The sequence below is a fragment of the Scyliorhinus canicula genome, chromosome 18 (genome assembly GCF_902713615.1).
Source record: "Scyliorhinus canicula chromosome 18, sScyCan1.1, whole genome shotgun sequence".
Classification (NCBI taxonomy): domain Eukaryota; kingdom Metazoa; phylum Chordata; class Chondrichthyes; order Carcharhiniformes; family Scyliorhinidae; genus Scyliorhinus; species Scyliorhinus canicula.
The window spans coordinates 40,363,532-40,382,427 of NC_052163.1; the positions used below are offsets into that span (position 1 = coordinate 40,363,532).

The 18,896-nt window shown below is 46.0% G+C and overlaps 1 protein-coding gene across 1 annotated transcript in view; it reads right to left on the minus strand.

Annotated features, from left to right (window-relative positions):
* Positions 1 to 558: 558 nt before the first annotated feature.
* The window catches only part of LOC119953758 (protein HEATR9-like), a 106,047-nt gene continuing 87,709 nt past the window's right edge, over positions 559 to 18,896 (minus strand). The window contains exons 14-16 of the mRNA XM_038778346.1: positions 14,240 to 14,326; positions 8,040 to 8,131; positions 559 to 754 (exon numbers count right to left, since the gene is read on the minus strand). Of these exons, the coding sequence (XP_038634274.1) occupies positions 691 to 754; positions 8,040 to 8,131; positions 14,240 to 14,326 (243 nt within the window). The 3' untranslated portion in view covers positions 559 to 690. The remainder of the gene's footprint in view (positions 755 to 8,039; positions 8,132 to 14,239; positions 14,327 to 18,896) is intronic.

The following is an 18,896-nucleotide window of genomic DNA, read 5'->3' on the forward strand; positions in this document are numbered from 1 at the left end:
GAGTATGATGTCTCGGATTCCAATGTGGTGTGATGATGTGCCAGTGTGGTGTCTCAGGGTGTCAGTGTGACATTGCATGGTGCCAGTGTGACATCACATGGTGCCAGTGTGACATCGCATGGTGCCAGTGTGACATCGCATGGTGCCAGTGTGACATCGCATGGTGCCAGTGTGACATCGCATGGTGCCAGTGTGACATCGCATGGTGCCAGTGTGACATCGCATGGTGCCAGTGTGACATCGCATGGTGCCAGTGTGACATCGCATGGTGCCAGTGTGACATCACATGGTGCCAGTGTGATGTCGTCAGTGTGCCAGTGTGACATCGCATGGTGCCAGTGTGACATCGCATGGTGCCAGTGTGACATCGCATGGTGCCAGTGTGACATCGCATGGTGCCAGTGTGACATCGCATGGTGCCAGTGTGACATCGCATGGTGCCAGTGTGACATCGCATGGTGCCAGTGTGACATCGCATGGTGCCAGTGTGATGTCGTCAGGGTGCCAGTGTGATGTCATCAGGGTGCCAATGTGGTGTCGTCAGGGTGCCAATGTGGTGTCATCAGGGTGCCAATGTGGTGTCGTCAGGGTGCCAGTGTGGTGTCGTCAGGGTGCCAGTGTGGTGTCGTCAGGGTGCCAGTGTGGTGTCGTCAGGGTGCCAGTCTATTCCTCCTAATTGACATGGAGGGATTAAAATTTTTCTTTCCGACTTTTGGATGTCCGTTCAAGGCTTTTCAGTGCTCTTTGGGCCTCTCTGCAACGAGAGAAACAATTGATGATTCACATATTATAATTGAAAATCATGTAATCATTTTAAATTCCAAGTCAAAACAAAAGATTTTGTGCATTCAATGAATTAAAGACAGAGCTAGACATTAGAATCCCATTGAAACATAGTTCAGGCCTTCAGAGAAAGGTCCATATTCTTAGTTCACTCAAGTTCAATATTGGTACAGCTTAATGCTAGAAACAGCTCTAGCTATCGGATTAAAACTTAAAGCGATCTGCTGTTGTTCTCTGTTAACGCAGGTGGCAAAAATGTAACAGTGTGACACCCTTCTCCGGTAATGGCACATGTATAGATCCATATTCACACTCATCGTTCCCAGTATCCAGGAGGAAACAGCCCGTCGCAGAATGGCTGTCCCCTACAACAGAAAATTACTAAATGACAATTAGAGATACCTGAGGTAGTTGAGCAAAATGTTCTTGAGATGTGGGCCACAAGGCCCATTCCCAGTTGTCCCAAGGACATTAAGAGCCAACCACTTATTGTGAGACTGGAATCATGGGAGAGCCAGACCACGTGGGGGCATCAGTGAAAGAACTTGCATTTCTACAGATCCTTTCACATCTTTAGGATGTCTCCCAAGTGCTTCACAGCCAGTGCTCCTGAAGACTAATTGCTGTTGTAAGGTAAGGTAAAACCTCGCACACAGCAATCTGATAATTTAGTAATGTTGAAAGACAGATAAACTGTTGGACAGGTGACTGGAAGGACACCCCAGTTCTTCATAGAACATAGAAAAATACAGCACAGAACAGGCCCTTCCGCCCACTATGTTGTGCCGAACTTTTGTCCTAGGTTAAGAACAAATTAATCTACACCCCATCATTCTACCGTAATCCATGTACCTATACAATAGCCGCTTGAAGGTCCCTAATGTTTCTGACTCAACTACTTCCACAGGCAGTGCATTCCATGCCCCCACTACTCTCTGGGTAAAGAACCTACATCTGACATCCCCCTATATCTTCCACCATTCACCTTAAATTTATGTCCCCTTGTAATGGTTTGTTCCACCTGGGGAAAAAGTCTTTGTCTACTCTAACTATTCCCCTGATCATCTTATAAACCTCTATCAAGTCGCCCCTCATCCTTATCCGTTCTAATGAGAAAAGGCCAAGCACCCTCAACCTTTCCTCGTAAGACCTACTCTCCATTCCAGGCAACATCCTGGTAAATCTCCTTTGCACCTTTTCCAAAGCTTTCACATCCTTCCTAAAATGAGGCGACCAGAACTGCACACAGTACTCCAAATGTGGCCTTACCAAGGTTTTGTACAGCTGCATCATCACCTCACAGCTCTTAAATTCAATGCCTCTGCTAATGAATGCTAGCACACCATAGGCCTTCTTCACAACTCTATCCACTTGAGTGGCAACTTTCAAAGATCTATGAACATAGACCCCAAGACCTCTCTGCTCCTCCACATTGCCAAGAACCCTACCATTAACCCTGTGTTCCGCATTCATATTTGTCCTTCCAAAATGGACAACCTCACACTTGTCAGGATTAAACTCCATCTGCCACTTCTCAGCCCAGCTCTGCATCCTATCTATGTCTCTTTGCAGCCAACAACAGCCCTCCTCACTATCCACAGCTCCACCAATCTACGTATCGTCTGCAAATTTACTGACCCACCCTTCAACTCCCTCATCCAAGTCATTAATTAAAATCACAAACAGCAGAGGACCCAGAACTGATCCCTGCAGTACGCCACTGGTAACTGGGCTCCAGGCTGAATATTTGCCATCCACCACCACTCTCTGACTTCTATTGGTTAGCCAGTTCGTTATCCAACTGGCCAAATTTCCCACTATCCCATGCCTCCTTACTTTCTGCATAAGCTTACCATGGGGAACCTTATCAAATACCTTACTAAAATCCATATACACCACATCCACTGCTTTACCTTCATCCACATGCTTGGTCACCTCCTCAAAGAATCCAATAAGACTTGTGAGGCAAGATTTACCCCTCACAAATCCGTGCTGACTATCCCTAATCAAGCAGTGTCTTTCCAGATGCTCAGAAATCCTATCCCTCAGTACCCTCTCCATTACTTTGCCTACCACCGAAGTAAGACTAACTGGCCTGTAATTCCCAGGGTTATCCCTATTCCCTTTTTTGAACAGGGGCACGACATTCGCCACTCTCCAATCCTCTGGTACCACCCCTGTTGACAGCGAGGACGAAAAGATCATTGCCAACGGCTCTGCAATTTCATCTCTTGCTTCCCATAGAATCCTTGGATATATCCCGTCAGGCCCGGGGGACTTGTTTATCCTCAAGTTTTTCAAAATGCCCAACACATCTTCCTTCCTAACAAGTATCTCCTCGAGCTTACCAGTCTGTTTCACACTGTCCTCTCCAACAATATGGGCCCTCTCATTCGTAAATACTGAAGAAAAGTACTCGTTCAAGACCTCTCCTATCTCTTCTGACTCAATACACAATCTCCCGCTACTGTCCTTGATCAGACCCACCCTCGCTCTAGTCATTCTCATATTTCTCACATATGTGTAAAAGGCCTTGGGGTTTTCCTTGATTCTACCCGACAAAGATTTTTCATGCCCTCTCTTAGCTCTCCTTATCCCTTTCTTCAGTTCCTTCCTGGCTATCTTGTATCACTCAAGCGCCCTGTCCGAACCTTGTTTTCTCAGTCTTACATAAATATCCTTCTTCCTCTTAACAAGACATTCAACCTCTCTTGTCAACCATGGTTCCCTCACTCGACCATCTCTTCCTGCCTGACAGGGACATACATATCAAGGACACGTAGTATCTGTCCCTTGAATAAGTTCCGCATTTCAATTGTGTCCTTCCCTGACAGCCTATGTTCCCAACTTATGCACTTCAGTTCTTGTCTGACAGCATCGTATTTACCCTTCCCCCAATTGTAAACCTTGCCCTGTTGCACGCACCTATCCCTCTCCATTACTAAAGTGAAAGCCACAGAATTGTGGCACTATCTCCAAAATGCTCCCGCACTAACAAATCTATCACTTGCCCTGGTTCATTACCAAGTACCAAATCCAATATGGCCTCCCCTCTGGTCGGACTGTGTTAGAAAAGCTTCCTGGACACACTGCACAAACACCACCCCATCCAAACTATTTGATCTAAAGAGTTTCCACTCAATATTTGGGAAGTTGAAGTCACCCATGACTACTACCCTGTGACTTCTTCTGCACCTTTCCAAAATCTGATTCCCAATCTGTTCCTCCACATCTCTGCTGCTATTGGGGGGCATATAGAAAACTCCCAACAAGGTGGCTGCTCCTTTCCTATTTCTGACTTCAACCCATACTACCTCAGTAGGCAGATCCTCCTCGAACTGCCTTTCTGCAGCTGTTATACTATCTCTAATTAGTAAAGTCTGGAAATAATTGAGCAGTTACATAGTTCTTTCCTGGACAATAATGTGTGTCTGTGGTAGAACTACTAAAGGCTGATTTAGAAGTAGCAGCTGACCAACTTGCTCTTTTAATACTATAAGACCATAACACGTAGGAGTAGAAGTAGACCATTCGGCTTATCGAGTCTGCTCCGCCATTCAATATAATCGGATATAATCCTCAACTTCTCTTTCCCGCCTTATCCCCAAACTAATTAAAAATCTGTCTATCTCAGCCTTGAACATGCTAAATAACCCAACCTCTAAATCTCTCTGCAGTAAAGAATTCCACAGATTCACTACCTTCTGACAGAAGACATTTCTCCTCATCTCAATCTTAAATGGGCGACCCCTTACTGTGAGTCTATGCTCCCTGGTCCAAGACTCTCCCACAAGGGAAAAAAAATGACTCAGCTCATTGAGAATCAATAAGTCTCAATAAGGTCATCTCTCATTCTTCTAAACTCCAATGAGTGCAGGCGTAACCTACTCAACCTCTCCTCATAAGAAAATCCCTATTCCCTCCACACCTGGATCAAGCTAGTGAACCAATCTGCTCTCATAATACTATTAGACGTAGGAGTTGTGGTGAATTATGCTGTATTGTAATTCACACTGTACTGCATTGCGTTGTATTGTGTCCTTGTGGGCTCTGTATGTGAGCCGTTGCGCGGCTCTGCCCATAGTGGGAGATGAGGAGTTTGTACTGGGCTCCACCCATGGCTCCTCCCACTAACCGGAAGTATAAAGTGCTGCAGCCGTAAGCCTGCTCTCAGTTCCTCTGGTCGCAGGCTGGCTTAATTGTAAGACTATTAAAACCACAGTTTACTTCCAATCCTGTGTCCAGTGAATTGATGGTCACATCAGGAGTAGAAGTGAAACTTCAGCTAGAGTAAGGGTATTGAGAATATGGAGCGGAGTGGGAATTCGGTGCCGAGGCGATGAAAGAGATGCTCATCATTGGGTGGAGTGGAGAGGGGGACCTCCAAGGGAGACTCGAGGGCAAGTGAGAGGTAGAAAGAAATTGAACTGTGATGCCACAGCCAGCAGGTACGTGATTGGGTGGTGACTGGTAAGTAGTTTTTCTTTTCTTTTTTCTCTTGGCATTGTAAATGCTGTTGTAAGTTAACTTGAGAGTTAAGTAATGGCAGGAAATCCCAGACCCGTGTCATGCTCTTTTTGTGCGATGTAGGAATTCAGGGACCCTTCTGGTGTCCCTGGCTCCTTCATGTGCCAGACGTGTGTCCAACTGAAGCTCCTGTTAAACCGCTTGACCACTCTGGAGCTGCAGATGGATTCACTTTGGAGCAGCCATGATGATGAGGACGTTGTGGATAGAATGTTCAGTGAGTTGGTCACACTGCAGTTAGAAATTATGGAGGGAGATAGGAAATTGGTGACCACCAGACAGAGCAAGAGTAGGATGGCAGTGCAGGGATCCCCTGCGGCCATCTCCCTGCAAAACAGATATACCGTTTTGGATACTGTTGAGGGAGATGGCTCACCAGGGGAAGGCAGCAGCCAGGTTCATAGCACCGTGGCTGGCTCTGCTGCACAGGAGGGCAGGAAAAAAAGTGGCAGAGCTATCGTGATAGGAGACTCAATGGTAAGGGGAATAGTCAGATGTTTCTCTGGACGCAAGCGAGACTCCAGCATGGTATGTTGCCTATCTGATGCAAGGGTCAAGGATGTCTTGGAGAGGCTGCAAGACATTCTGGAGGGGTAGGATGAACAGCCAGCTGTCGTGGTGCATATAGGCACCAAAGATATATGTAAAAAAACGTGATGAAGTCCTACAAGCTGAATTTAGTGAGTTAGGAGTTAAACTAAAAAGTAGGACATCAAAGGTAGTAATCTCAGGATTGTTACCAGTGCCATGTGCTAGTCAGGCTCAAGGGATTGCAACGGGATCTTGATCAATTGGGCCAGTGGGCCGATGAATGGCAAATGGAGTTTAATTTCGATAAATGTGAGGTGATGTATTTTGGTAGATCGAATCGGGACAGGACCTACTCAGTTAATGATAGGGTGTTGGGGTAGTTATAAAACAAAGAGAACTAGGGGTACAGGTTCATAGCTCCTTAAAGTTGGGTCACAGGTGGACATTTTGGTGAAGAAGGCATTCAACACGCTTGGTTTCATTGGTCAGAACATTGAATACAGGAGTTGGGAAGTCTTGTTGAAGTTGTTCAAGACATTAGTAAGGCCACACTTGGAATACTGTGTATAGTTCTGGTCACCCTGTTATAGAAAGGATATTATTAAACTAGAAAGAGTGTGTAAAAGATTTACTCAGATGCTACCGGGACTTGATGGTTTGAGTTATAAGGAGAGGCTAGATAGACTGGGATTTGTTTTCCCTGGAGTGTAGGGGGCATAGGGGTGATCTTATCGAGGTCTATAAAATAATGAGGGGCATAGATAGTCAACATGGGGGAGTCTAAAACTAGAGGGCATAGGTTTAAGGTGAGAGGGGAGAGATCCAAAAGGGTCCAGAGGGACAATTTGTTCACACAGAGGGTGGTGAGTGTCTGGAACGAGCTGCAGTAGAGGTGGGTACAATTTTGTCTTTTAAAAGTATTTAGACAGTTATATGGGTAAGTTGGGTATAGAGGGATATGGGCCAAATGCGGGCAATTGGGACTAGCTTAGAGGTAAAACTGGACGGCATGGACAAGTTGGGCCGAAGGACCCATTTCCATGCTGTAAACCTCTGACTCTAGAACCTACTCTGGATTGTCTCCAATGCCAACATATCTTTCCTTAGTTAAGGGGACCAAAACTATTCATAGTATTCTAGTTGTGGTCTCACTAGTGCCTTGTATCGGTTTAGCAAGACTTCCCTATTTTTATACTCCATTCCCTTTGAAATAAAGGCCAACATTCCATTTGCCTTTCCTAAACCCTGCTAAACTTGCATGCTCGCTTTTTTGTGATTTATGCGTGAGGACCCCCAAATCCCTCTGTGCTGCAGCTTTTACCGCAGTCTTTCTCCATTTAAATAATATTCAGCATCTTTATTCTTCCTACCAAAGTGCAGAACTTCACATTTCCATAACTTATATTCCATCTGCCAACTTTTTGCCCATTCATGTAACCCGTCTGTAGACTCTTTGCATCATCCTCATTATATGCCCTTCCACCTATTTTTGTATCAGCTGCAAACTTGGTTATTATACATTCACTTCCCTTGTCCAAATGATTAATATGTATTGTAAATAATTGTGGCTCCAGCACTAATCCCTGCGGCACTCCACTAGTTGTAGGTGCCATCCTGAAAATGTCCCTCTTATCCCAACTCTCTGTCTTCTGTTAGTTAGCCAATTCTCTATCCATGCTAATGTATTACCCCCAACACCATGGGCTCTTGTCTTGTTAAGTAACCTTTTGTGCGGTACCTAAATGAAAGCTTTTAGAAATCCAAGTATCACATCTACCGGTTCCCCTTTATCTATCCTGCTTGTTACCACCACAGAAAATTCAAATACATTTATCAGGCATGATCTTCCCTTCATGAAGCCATGCTGACTGCTTGATTATATTATGTATTTCCAAATGCTCTGCTCTTACACCCTTTACAACAAACGTAACATTTTCCCAAGAGCGATGGAGGCATGATATCCAACAGATCCTGACATGCAGATCCTGGCATTTCCCAGAAGAACCACTAGATTAGGGGAGAGGGGACCTGGGATGTTTTTCCCATTCTGCAAGCCAACGAATGGAAATGACTCTTTCTGAGATCAGCTAACTTCACCCCATCTGGAAATCGAGCTCTGCATTCACCAATTCAGTTGAACAGAGTTGTGTCTTTCTCTTGTATGTGACACTTTAGTTCTTTTGCCCCCCCTACAGTACCTGGCCAGTGGTCCCTCTCCAAGCTGCCGGTTCAACAGGCTGCGCTTCACGTGCTCATCACTCAGATGGAGATGGGCAAAGGCCCGTATTATCTGCAAGAAATAGGAATGTCCAATTTATCCATGGCTGCAGGAGGACATGACAGGTTGAGCATTTAAAATCAAAACAAATAAAAGTTAAAGAATGTAATTTTTAATGAATAATCTTTATTGTCACAAGTAGGCTTGCAATGCAATGAAGTTACCGTGAAAAGCCCCTAGTCGCCACATTCCGGCACCTGTTCGGGTACACAGGGGGAGAATTCAGTATGTCCAAATTACGTAACAGCACGTCTTTCGAGACTTGTGGGAGGAAACTCACGCATACATAGGGAGAACATGCAGACTCCGCACAGACAGTGATCCAGCCGGGAATCAAACCTGGGACCCTTGCGCTGTGATGCCACAGTGATAACCACTATTCTACCAGCCATGTCCAACAGCACAATAAAGTACTTGACTAAATCTTCCTTTGACCTCATCAAACTGAGGGGTGTTGGGGTCGGACAGCTGGGCACAAGGCAGGTACAGCAAGGGTTAGCTACAGAGTAGAGCTCCCTCTACATTGTCCCCACCAAACACCCCCAGGACAGGTACAGCACATTTGTTAGATACAGAGTAAGGCTCCCTCTGCACTAACCCCATGAAATACTCCCAGACCAAGAACAGAACGGTCGAAACAGAGTAAAAGCTCCATCCACACTGTATCCAGCCTCATAATAGTCCCATCTACTGCACCAGTATCACATTTTCCTGATTTCCTTATGCACACCACACTATGCCCCCTGTGAATGAGATCCTGTGCAGAATTAGAGGTTTACAACCATGCCCCTTGTTCAGTGAGAGGCTCACTCCTTCGGGCCAACTTCCCCTTACTCTGCTCAGCCAAGCCAACTCCGCCACCCCAGGGGACACCCTGGTCAAATGGGGAAGTCCAAGGTGCAACCCTGGCTAACATGAACTAACTCAGCACAGGCCCTTTATAACTGGATCCTACATTGGGAAATGCCTTTCCAAGCTACATCACTGGAGGGAGCCCTCATCATTATCAGCTCGATTTACTGGTATGCTCAGAAAATCTAAGAAAGGGGCAGCACGGTGGCGCAGTGGGTAGCACTGCTGCCTCAGGAGCCGAGGACCCGGGTTCAATCCCGGTCCCTAGTCACTGTCCGTGTGGAGTTTGCACATTCTCCCTGTGTCTGCGTGGGTCTCGCCCCCACAACCCAAAGATGTGCAGAGTAGGTGGATTGGCCACGCTAAATTGCCCCTTAATTGGAATTTGTTTTTTTTAAAGGCTTTAAGAGTGTCTAAGAAGCCGATTGGAAAGAAAAACAGATACTCCAGCTGTTGGAAATCTAAAATAGAAAATGTTGGAAACATTCAGTAGGTCAGACAGCACCTTTGCAGATAATGAATAGGTTAATATATCAGAAGTTAGTCTGGCCCCTTCACCAAATCACTCCGAGTCTACTACTTGGCCCAGCTTGATGATGCTGGGTGTCTAAAGAGCACACTAGCATCTTCCCATCCACCCCCATATCCCTATATTCCCACCCTCCATGGCTTTTTCTTTGCACTCAAGTTGTATCACATCTGAAGTACCAAACCTAAGGAGTGTGACGGCCTAACTTTCCCCATCCCTGATGCATCGCTTTGATCAAAGCTCAGACCGTAGCTCATCAACCCTGCACTGAGGTTCCTCGAGCTGCAGGTTTAAACTCCCACATGCTTCAGTTGTAAATTGTCACCTTCCCTGCCATCATTATTTTGTTTTATTTAACTAAGTAGGTTTCAAGTTTAGAAATAATTTTCAACGATTGTAGTTATATTATGGGGTTTGAGGGAGTAGCTCTTTTAATAAAGGATGAGATCAGTACAGTAGTGACAAATAATCTTGAACCAGAGGATCAAGATGTAGAATCAGTATGGGTGGAGAACAGGATTAGTAAAGGGTTGTAAGCACTGGAAGGAGTAGTTTATAGAATAGAATAGAATCCCTATACTGCAGAAGGTGGCCCACCAAGTCTACATTCATCCTCTGAAAGAGCGCCCTAACTTGGGCCCACTCCCCCACCCTATCCCTGTAACCCCACCTAACCATTGGAGACTAAAGGACAATTTAGCATGGCCAATCTTTGGACTTTGCGAGGAAACCGGAGCACACGGAGGACACCCATGCAGACATGGAGAAAATGTGCAGTTACCCAAGGTTGCAATTGAACCCCAGTCCCAGGCGCTGTGAGGCAGCAGTACTAACCACTGGTTTTATAGACCTCCTGATGTTGCTGCATTGTAAAACAGAGTATAAATCAAATAATGGGGGCTTGAAAGAAAGGTACTGCAATAATTATGGGAGATTTTAATTTTTGTACAGATTGGGTAAATTAAATTGACCAAGGTAGCATGGAGAATGTGTTCATGGAATGTATTGAGGGTAGTTTCTTAAATCAATACATTCTGGAACCACCAACCAGAGAAGAGGCTATTTTAGACTTAATGTGTAATGAAACAGGATTAATTAATGACCTCACAGTAAAGGATCTTCTTGGTAAGAGTGATCATAACATGAGAGAATGTAACATTCAGTTTGAGGGTGAGAAATGTGTGTCTGAAACCAGATTTTTTTTTTTTTTGTTTTCTATAAATTTAGAGTACCCAATTATTTTTTCCAATTAAGGGGCAATTTAGAGTGGCCAATCTACCTACCCTGCACATCTTTGGGTTGTGGGGGTGAAACCCACGCAGACACGGGGAGAATGTGCAAACTCCACACGGACAGTGACCCAGGGCCGGGATTCGAACCCGGGTCCTCGGCGCCGTAGGCAGCATTGCTAACCACTGTGCCACCGTGCTGCCCTTGAAACCAGATTTTAAACCTAAATTTAAAAAACTTATACAAGGGTAAGAAGGCAGAATTGGTTGATGTGGAATGGGCAAATGGGGTGAAAGATAATAAGGTAAAGAAGCAGTGGGAAACATTTAAGGATATATTTCATAACTCTCAACAATATTATATTTAAGTTTCTCTGAAAAAATATCCATGTTGAAGATTTCCATCTTGCACTCATCAGGAACAAATACAAAGAGAACGACAATTTTATTTGATGAGAAAGAAATTCTGGTGTTTAAAAAGTGGACTCTAATTGGTAGAGCTGTTACCATGGAGAATGCATCAGTTAATTGATGACTGAGTTAAATATCAAGCTTTGCACAAATTCAAACCAGGTAGGTTGACTGATTGGTCAAGGCATTGCCCTGGGCAATGAACCAGAGAATGGCTGTCCCCTATTTTGCTCAGGTGAAAGTGTCACAATGCGGACATGATCTTTCTCTTTGCAAAAAACAGGGTATGCAACCTCTAGCACGCCAAAGTGCGCCATACTGCTAGTCCAACTGATAATATTAAATTACGTCGGAGTGTAATTCTTACAACACCCAGGATTATTCAGCAGATGTTGTCCGATTGCAGAATTACATCTAAAGTTTGATACTGGATGCAATCAAATGCCATGCTGTGCCAGAAAAGCAGCTCGCCGCAGCGCTGTGGATGAAAGCCGCGAGGCCATGCTCCCGGATCTACCCGGCTTGCCACGCCTCACAAGATTCAACACGATGCAAATCCCATCCATTTTTTTGCAATCATGTTTTGGCAAATCTGCATATTAGAGGAAGGCAGTAAGCCTCACTCTAGTGTACAATTTTCTGAGGTACCTGAGGCTTTGGGATTCATCCCCTTTGCCTCAGAGACCTAGGGCGAGCACCGTTCAGCACTGCTCTCCATAAATGGGGACCAGATGGAAAGGCACTCGTGGGGATCTTCTAGGGGATTGATGGCCCCCAGCTCCATGTCCTTTGGGCAGGGTGGTGCCCTGGCACTGCCAAGGTGCCCAGGTGGCAGTGCTAGTTGGCATGGGCACTGCCAGGGTGTCAAGCTGGCATTTTTCTGCACACGTGATCGGGCTGGGGTGCCCAGCATGGGTCTTTGAGGGGACACAGGGACCCTCCCATAGTGCTTTGGGGCTTGGGGGGGGGGGGGTGGGGGAGAGAGAGAGAGAGAGAGAGAGAGAGGAGAGAGAGAGAGAGAGAGAGAGAGAGAAGCAGTTAGGACCATTTTGGAGGCCTTGGAGATCAGGACGCCATTTCTCCTACAATCTCCCGATCTCTCGCTACAATGAAATGAAATGAAAAAATGAAAATCGCTTATTGTCACGAGTAGACTTCAATGAAGTTACTGTGAAAAGCCCCTAGTCGCCACATTCCGGCGCCTGTCCGGGGAGGCTGGTACGGGAATCGAACCGTGCTGCTGGCCTGCTTGGCCTGCTTTAAAAGCCAGCGATTTAGCCTTGTGAGCTAAACCAGCCCCTGGAGCTCCCCTCTGTACAAAATAGGGCTATTGGCGGCCTTGGCTGCGAGTTCCCCGTTCAGGCCCCTTATACAATGCGAGTTGCGTTGAATAGCCATTTGTTTCTCAGCACTATGAGCGCCGGGAAACACACAGCGAAACACGCTCGCTAGGGGAAATTGTCCCTTCTGGTAGAATCGCACTCACTGTGTTGAGTTTTGCAAGCACGCGCTGTTTGGATACCGCCAGTATTTTGCTTGTTGCAAACAGCTGAAGGGATTTGCTGTTTGACACGCTGAAGTGCAAAAGACAAGGCTGAAGTATTTGCAACGATCTTCAGTCAGAGGTGCCGAGTGAATGATCCATCTCAGCCTCCTCTAGAGGTCCCCAGCATCACAGATGTCAGTCTTCAGCCAATTCAATTCACTCCAGACGATATTAAGAAACGGCTGAAGGCACTGGATACTGCAAAGACTAGGGGTCCTGACACTATTCCGACAATGATATTGAGGACTTGTGCTCTAAAACCATCTGCTCCACTAGCCAAGCTGATCAAGTACAGCTACAAGACTGGCATCTACATGGCAATGTGGAAAATTGCCCAGGAAAAACAAAAAGCAGAACAAATCCAACCCAGCCACTCACCATCCCCATCAGTCTACTTTTGATCATCAGTAAACTGGTGGAAGAGCTCATCAAGAGTACAATCAGGCAGCATTTACTCAGCAATAACCAGCTCACTGACACTCAGTTTGGGTTCTGCCAGGGTCACTCAGCTCCTGACCTCACTACAGCCTTTGTTCAAACGTGGACAAAAGAGCTGAACACCAGAGGTGATGTGAGAGTGACAACTCTTGAACTCAATACAACAATTGGCTGAGTACGGCATCAAGGAGCCCTACCAAAACTGGAGGAATTTGGGAGAAAACCAGGGTAGAAGGCTGCCAGTGTCAGGGTGCCAGGCTGGCACTGCCAGGGTACACAGGTGGCACCAGCAGTACCAGGGCACCACCCAAAGAGCATGCAGCTGGGGGCCTCCGATCCCCTTGGAGATCAATGCTGTTTTTAATTATAATTTCTGATCAAAGACATTTTGTCATCTTTTAGCGAAGATCCGAGTATGTTTCTTACTGTTGATAAGCTAACCAGTCGTTGTTTCCCCTTCAGAAGATGGGAATCATGTTTGCTGCCCACCTGTTCTCTGGCACTATCCATTCTGCTATTGAATAGTTACCTATTGGGGCCTGTGCCTCTACTTTCTCTTTCTGAGTTTGAGGAGTCAAGGCTAAAATCTATCTGGGCGCAGGGATTTGTCCTGTCCAATTTGGTTTGGTAAAAATCTCCATCATACTCTAATAACCATCACTCTCGACATTCTTCTAGTCTGGTCATTTTCTCGCTTTTAGTCCCTTTTGTGAAAACCGAGGCAAATTGTCTTCAGTACTTGTGTCATTTCAGGGTCATCTCCATTCAATTTATTTTTCTCACTCCTTAGCAGCCCTGTCCCAATCTAAATTCTCCTGTTAGTGATTAGTGCCACCTTGTTTCCTGTTTCCAAATAGTTCAATTTCATATTTTCTATTTGCCATCACAATTCCCAATAATGCATTTTGAGTTGCAGACATTGGAGTGACTCAAGCCAGAGACTTTTATCACACAAATGGCCAACCAGGGCATTCTGGAGTCCTCACATACTAGCTGTGTTGGCATTCTCTATTCTATAAGCTCAGACTCAAATGGTATATGCCCCTTTATCATCCAGCCTTCACTGCAGTGTTTCTTATGACTGGGGCTATTGAGGACTAGGGCAAAAGACTAACCTGGAATCGCACGTACTGACTTAGGTCTACCTCCACCATCTCGAGCAGCAATTGGAGCACTCTGTTGTTAGGTAGTCCAAGGACACTCTGTAAACAAAAGGTCAAAAGTCATCATTTCATTTCTTTCAGGTAAATTAATAAAACAAAAGTATTTGATGTAATTAAAAATAGCAAATTAACCAACCAAATAAATATGTTTGGAGAGAGATGGAAAGGTAGGCGATTTGCTATCACTGCAACATGTGGGAGTTTGTGGAGAGCATTGTGATCCCAGAAAATTATATCTGGATTATATTCATAGATCAAAGAACTCCAAATTGGATTCTGAGCTGCAGACATTGCAAGCATCAGGGAAGGGAAGGTGACCTGGACACATTGTGCCAGGAGGCTGTTACACACTCAGGTTAAGTAGAACTTTAGAGTTAGCCAATGGTCAGTGACAGAACTCGGTGACTATGAGTCAGGCAGGAATGTGAATCCAGCAAGTAGTGATGGAGGAACCTGAGCACCTGACTTTGTCCAACAGGTAGGAGGTGCTTGCCAAACTGTGTGGAACACCGACTCAGAACAAGGGATACAGGGTTGATGGACAAACTGATTGTTGTACAGGAAACCTTTCACATGGTGGGAGCGAATAGGAACATGGTGACAGGTGACAGTATAGCACGGGGGATAGATATCATTCTTTGCAGCAGCAAACTGGAGCCCTGAAGGTTGTATTGCCTGCCTGCTGCCAGGGATAAAGACATCTGTCCACATCTGAATACTAACTGTTTTGTTATGCTCTTAACGTAGCATAAGCTGCTTCCTTGATGTACATTCTGACAAAGGAAGGTTCAGACTTGGAGATAGCTTTAACACATTTATTTAACTGTTAACGATTCTCCAACTTGGATTCAACTCTCCTGTTAATTCTGCTATAGCTACTCAGACTATCTAACCAGTCTGTTACAATCCACGTGGTGGGTGTGATGTGTTTCAATCAACCCTGTGTACTCACTAAGTGTCTCCACTGGAAAGAGGAAGATCATGTGTGCTGTGACCTTTTATATGGGTTGGTGTAATGCCCTCCTGTGGTAGTGTCACCTCTGTGTGTCGTGAATGCCCATTGGTCGTGTCCTATCTTACTGGCCTATTGGTTGAATGTCTGTGCGTCATGTCTCTGGTGCTCCCTCTAGTGTCTATCTAGTCCACGTGTATTTACAGTGATGCATATCACCACACTAACCTGGAGTGGGAAGGAGTGTATCTACTTGTTATGATCCACATAAGAGCCAACAACATATGTAGAATTAGGCATGTTGTTCCACTGAGAAAATCTCAGGAGTTAGGTCCAAATTAAAAAAGCAGAAACCAAGGGCAGGATTTTCCGCTGTGCTTTCCAGTGGCAGTGATGTCTCTCTTTTGGCTGACGGTGGGATCTTCCAGTCCTCTTGATGTCTACGGCGTTTTGTGTGGCACGCCCTTCCCGCCACCAGGGAACCCACCTCAGTGGGTTACCTTTGGCAGGAACCGGAAGATATCACCGGTGGGAATGGCCAGAAAATCCCACCCAAGAGTCTAGCAAGAAAGGCGAACTTTAAAAATCAGTATAGTTAAAGAAACATGAAGTTGATAGACCAAAAGGCCTCCTTTTGTGCCAGTATAGCTCTATGAAGAAATTAATGGGACAAAGTGGCGACAATTCCTCTGACCCTGATGACCCATGTCCTTGGGGTTAAAAGAGGGAGTTGCCACTGTCACAATCACTGTCTCTTAGTGGATCCATTCATTTTAATCTTTCAGAATTCCTTAGATTCCAGAACAGTCCCCAAGAATTGGAAGGTAGCAAATGTGATCCCACTATTTAAGAAAGGAGAAGGTGAGAAAAAGGGGAATTTTAGGTTAGTTAGGCTAACATCAGTAATGCCAAAATGCTAGGCATTATAAAAGGGCATTCAGAAAATCACAGAGTTAACATGGATTTATGAAAGGGAAGTCATAGCACTGCTGCCTCATGGGCCAAGGACCCGTGTGAAGTTTGCACATTCTCCCCGTATCTGCGTGGGTCTCACTCCACAACCCAAAGATGTCAAGGGTAGGTGGATTGGCCATGCTAAATTGCCCCTTAATTGGGAAAAAAAAATAATGAAAATGAAAATCGCTTATTGTCACGAGTAGGCTTCAATGAAGTTACTGTGAAAAGCCCCTAGTCGCCACATTCCGGCGCCTGTTCGAGGAGGCTGGTACGGGAATCGAACCGTGCTGCTGACCTGCTTTAATAGCCAACGATTTAGCCTGGTGAGCTAAACCAGCCCCTGGGTACTTTAAATTTAAAAAAATAGTTGCCAAGTGTTTCAGAGTATCTTTTGTAGATGTAACTAGCAGGATGGAAAAGGGGGAAGCAGTAGATGTAATATATTTGGATTTTCAAAAAGCTTTTAATAAAGTGAAACACAAGAGGTTGCTACCCAGAATTAGGATTTTGGAAATACTAATGAGTATGGATTGAGGATCAGTTAATGGGCAAAAACAAAGAAAAGGAATAAATGGGACAGTTTTGGGTTGGCAGACTATAACTATCAATATTGCAAGGATCAGAACTTGGTCCTCAGCTATTTACAATCTATGTTAATGATCACAAAGGGATTGGGGTCTAAGAATAAGGAAGTCTTACTACAGTTGAACCGAACATTGGTAAGGCCTTATCTGGAATATAGTGCGCAGTTCTGGCCTCCTTACAATAGAAAAGACACATTTGCCACAGAGGGAGTTCAGTTAAATATCACTAGACTGGTTCCAGGGCTGAGAGGATTGCCCCATGAGTACATATTGAGTAGACTAGGCCTAGTCCAGATAAAATGAGAGATGATTCAATTGAAACGTAAAATTCTTAAGGGCCTTGATAGGGATGATGCTGGGAAGATGTTTCCCTAGCTACAGAATATAGAACATGAGGCCTCAGTCTCAGAATAAAGGATCAGCCATATAAGACTGAGATCATAGAATCACAGAATCCAGACAACATAGAAGGAGGCCATTCAGCCCATAGTGTCTGCACAGACCCTCCAATCCAGCACCCCACTGAGGCCCACTCCCCCCACCCTATCCTCGCAATCCCACCTCACCTACACATCTTTGAACACTAAAGGGCAATTTAGCATGGCCAACCCACCTACACATCTTTGGACTGTGGAAAGAAACCAGAGCATCCAGACGAAACCCACGGGGAGAACGTGCAGATTCCACACAGACGACCACCCAAGCTGGAATTGAACCCGGGCCCCTGGTGTTGTGAGGCAGCAGTGCTAACCACAGTGTTGAAGAATATTTCTTCAGCGGTTGTGAATCTTTGGAAATTGTTCTCTAGGGAGATTTGGGTGCTCAGCTGATATGTGTATTCATGACAGAGGTTGACAGGTTTATGGATACTAAGGGAATTGAGGAATACAAGGAAAATGCAGGCAGCTGGAGTGGAGGTGTAATTCTAACTGAATGGCAAAGCGGGTTCAAAAGGCTAAATGACATACTCCAGCCTCCATTTCTATGTTCAGCCTTGTGCCTACCTTTTGTCATACCCGACAACGTAGTCACCATTTATCCAGTGTGGCTTTGGAAATTTCTAAAATACAAACTAGCCCTAAAAATCAGCTTTCTTATTATCAAATTAATCTCTCAAGTTGTGGAGGCAAACGTTTTAATTTCAATCATCGGCAGAATCAAAGACTCGTGTCCTGCTCTACTCCCCCACCTCCACACACACGCACCATATCCCATGTTACACCCACCACCATATGCCATCCTAAACTCCCCACAGCTATCACACCCTCTGAACCCACACCTTGGGCGCAATTCTCCAACCCCCACACCGGGTGGGAGAATCACGGGAGTGCCGGGCAATTCCCACCATGCCGCCCTGGCACCCGCACGCGATTCTCCCCCCCCCCCCCAAAACGGCGTGCCGCGTTTCACGACAGGCCGCTCGGAGAATCGCCGTTTGTAGCAGGCCTGCCCAATCCGACAGGTTCACGCCGGCGCCAACCATACCTGGTCGCTACCGGCGTGAACAGCGCGTGAACAGCGCGTGTGCGGCCTGAGGGAGGGGTGAGGATCGAGCACCAGGGGGGCGCTCAGTCGCGGTCTGGCCCGTGATCGGTGCCAACCGATCGGCGGGCCGGCGTCTCTAAAGGACGCACTCTTTTCCTCCACCGCCCCGCAAGATCAATCCTCCATGTCTTGCGGGGCCCCCGCGGGGAGGACGGCAACCGCGCATGTGTGGGTGACGTCATTTACGCCAAGGCCCGGAGCGCGTAATTGATGCGGCGCCGCTCCTAGCCCCTTGGGGGTGGAAGAATAGAGGGAGAGGAGCGGCCTCCGATGCCGGAGTGAAACACTCCGGTTTTCACTCCGGCGTCGGCACTTAGTCTCCCGATGGGAGAATTTCGCCCCATATACCACCCCTGAATCCCCATGCACCTCACCTCATTAATTCCACCCTCACCAAACCTCAAATTCCACTCATTTCTCCACCTTGAATACAGCCATCTGCTCCATATTGTAACCCGAGATCATAGAATCATAGAATCTCGACAACGTAGAAGGAGGCCATTCAGCCCATAATGTCTGCACAGACCCTCCGACACAGCACTCCACTGAGGCCCACTCCCCCACTCCGGGG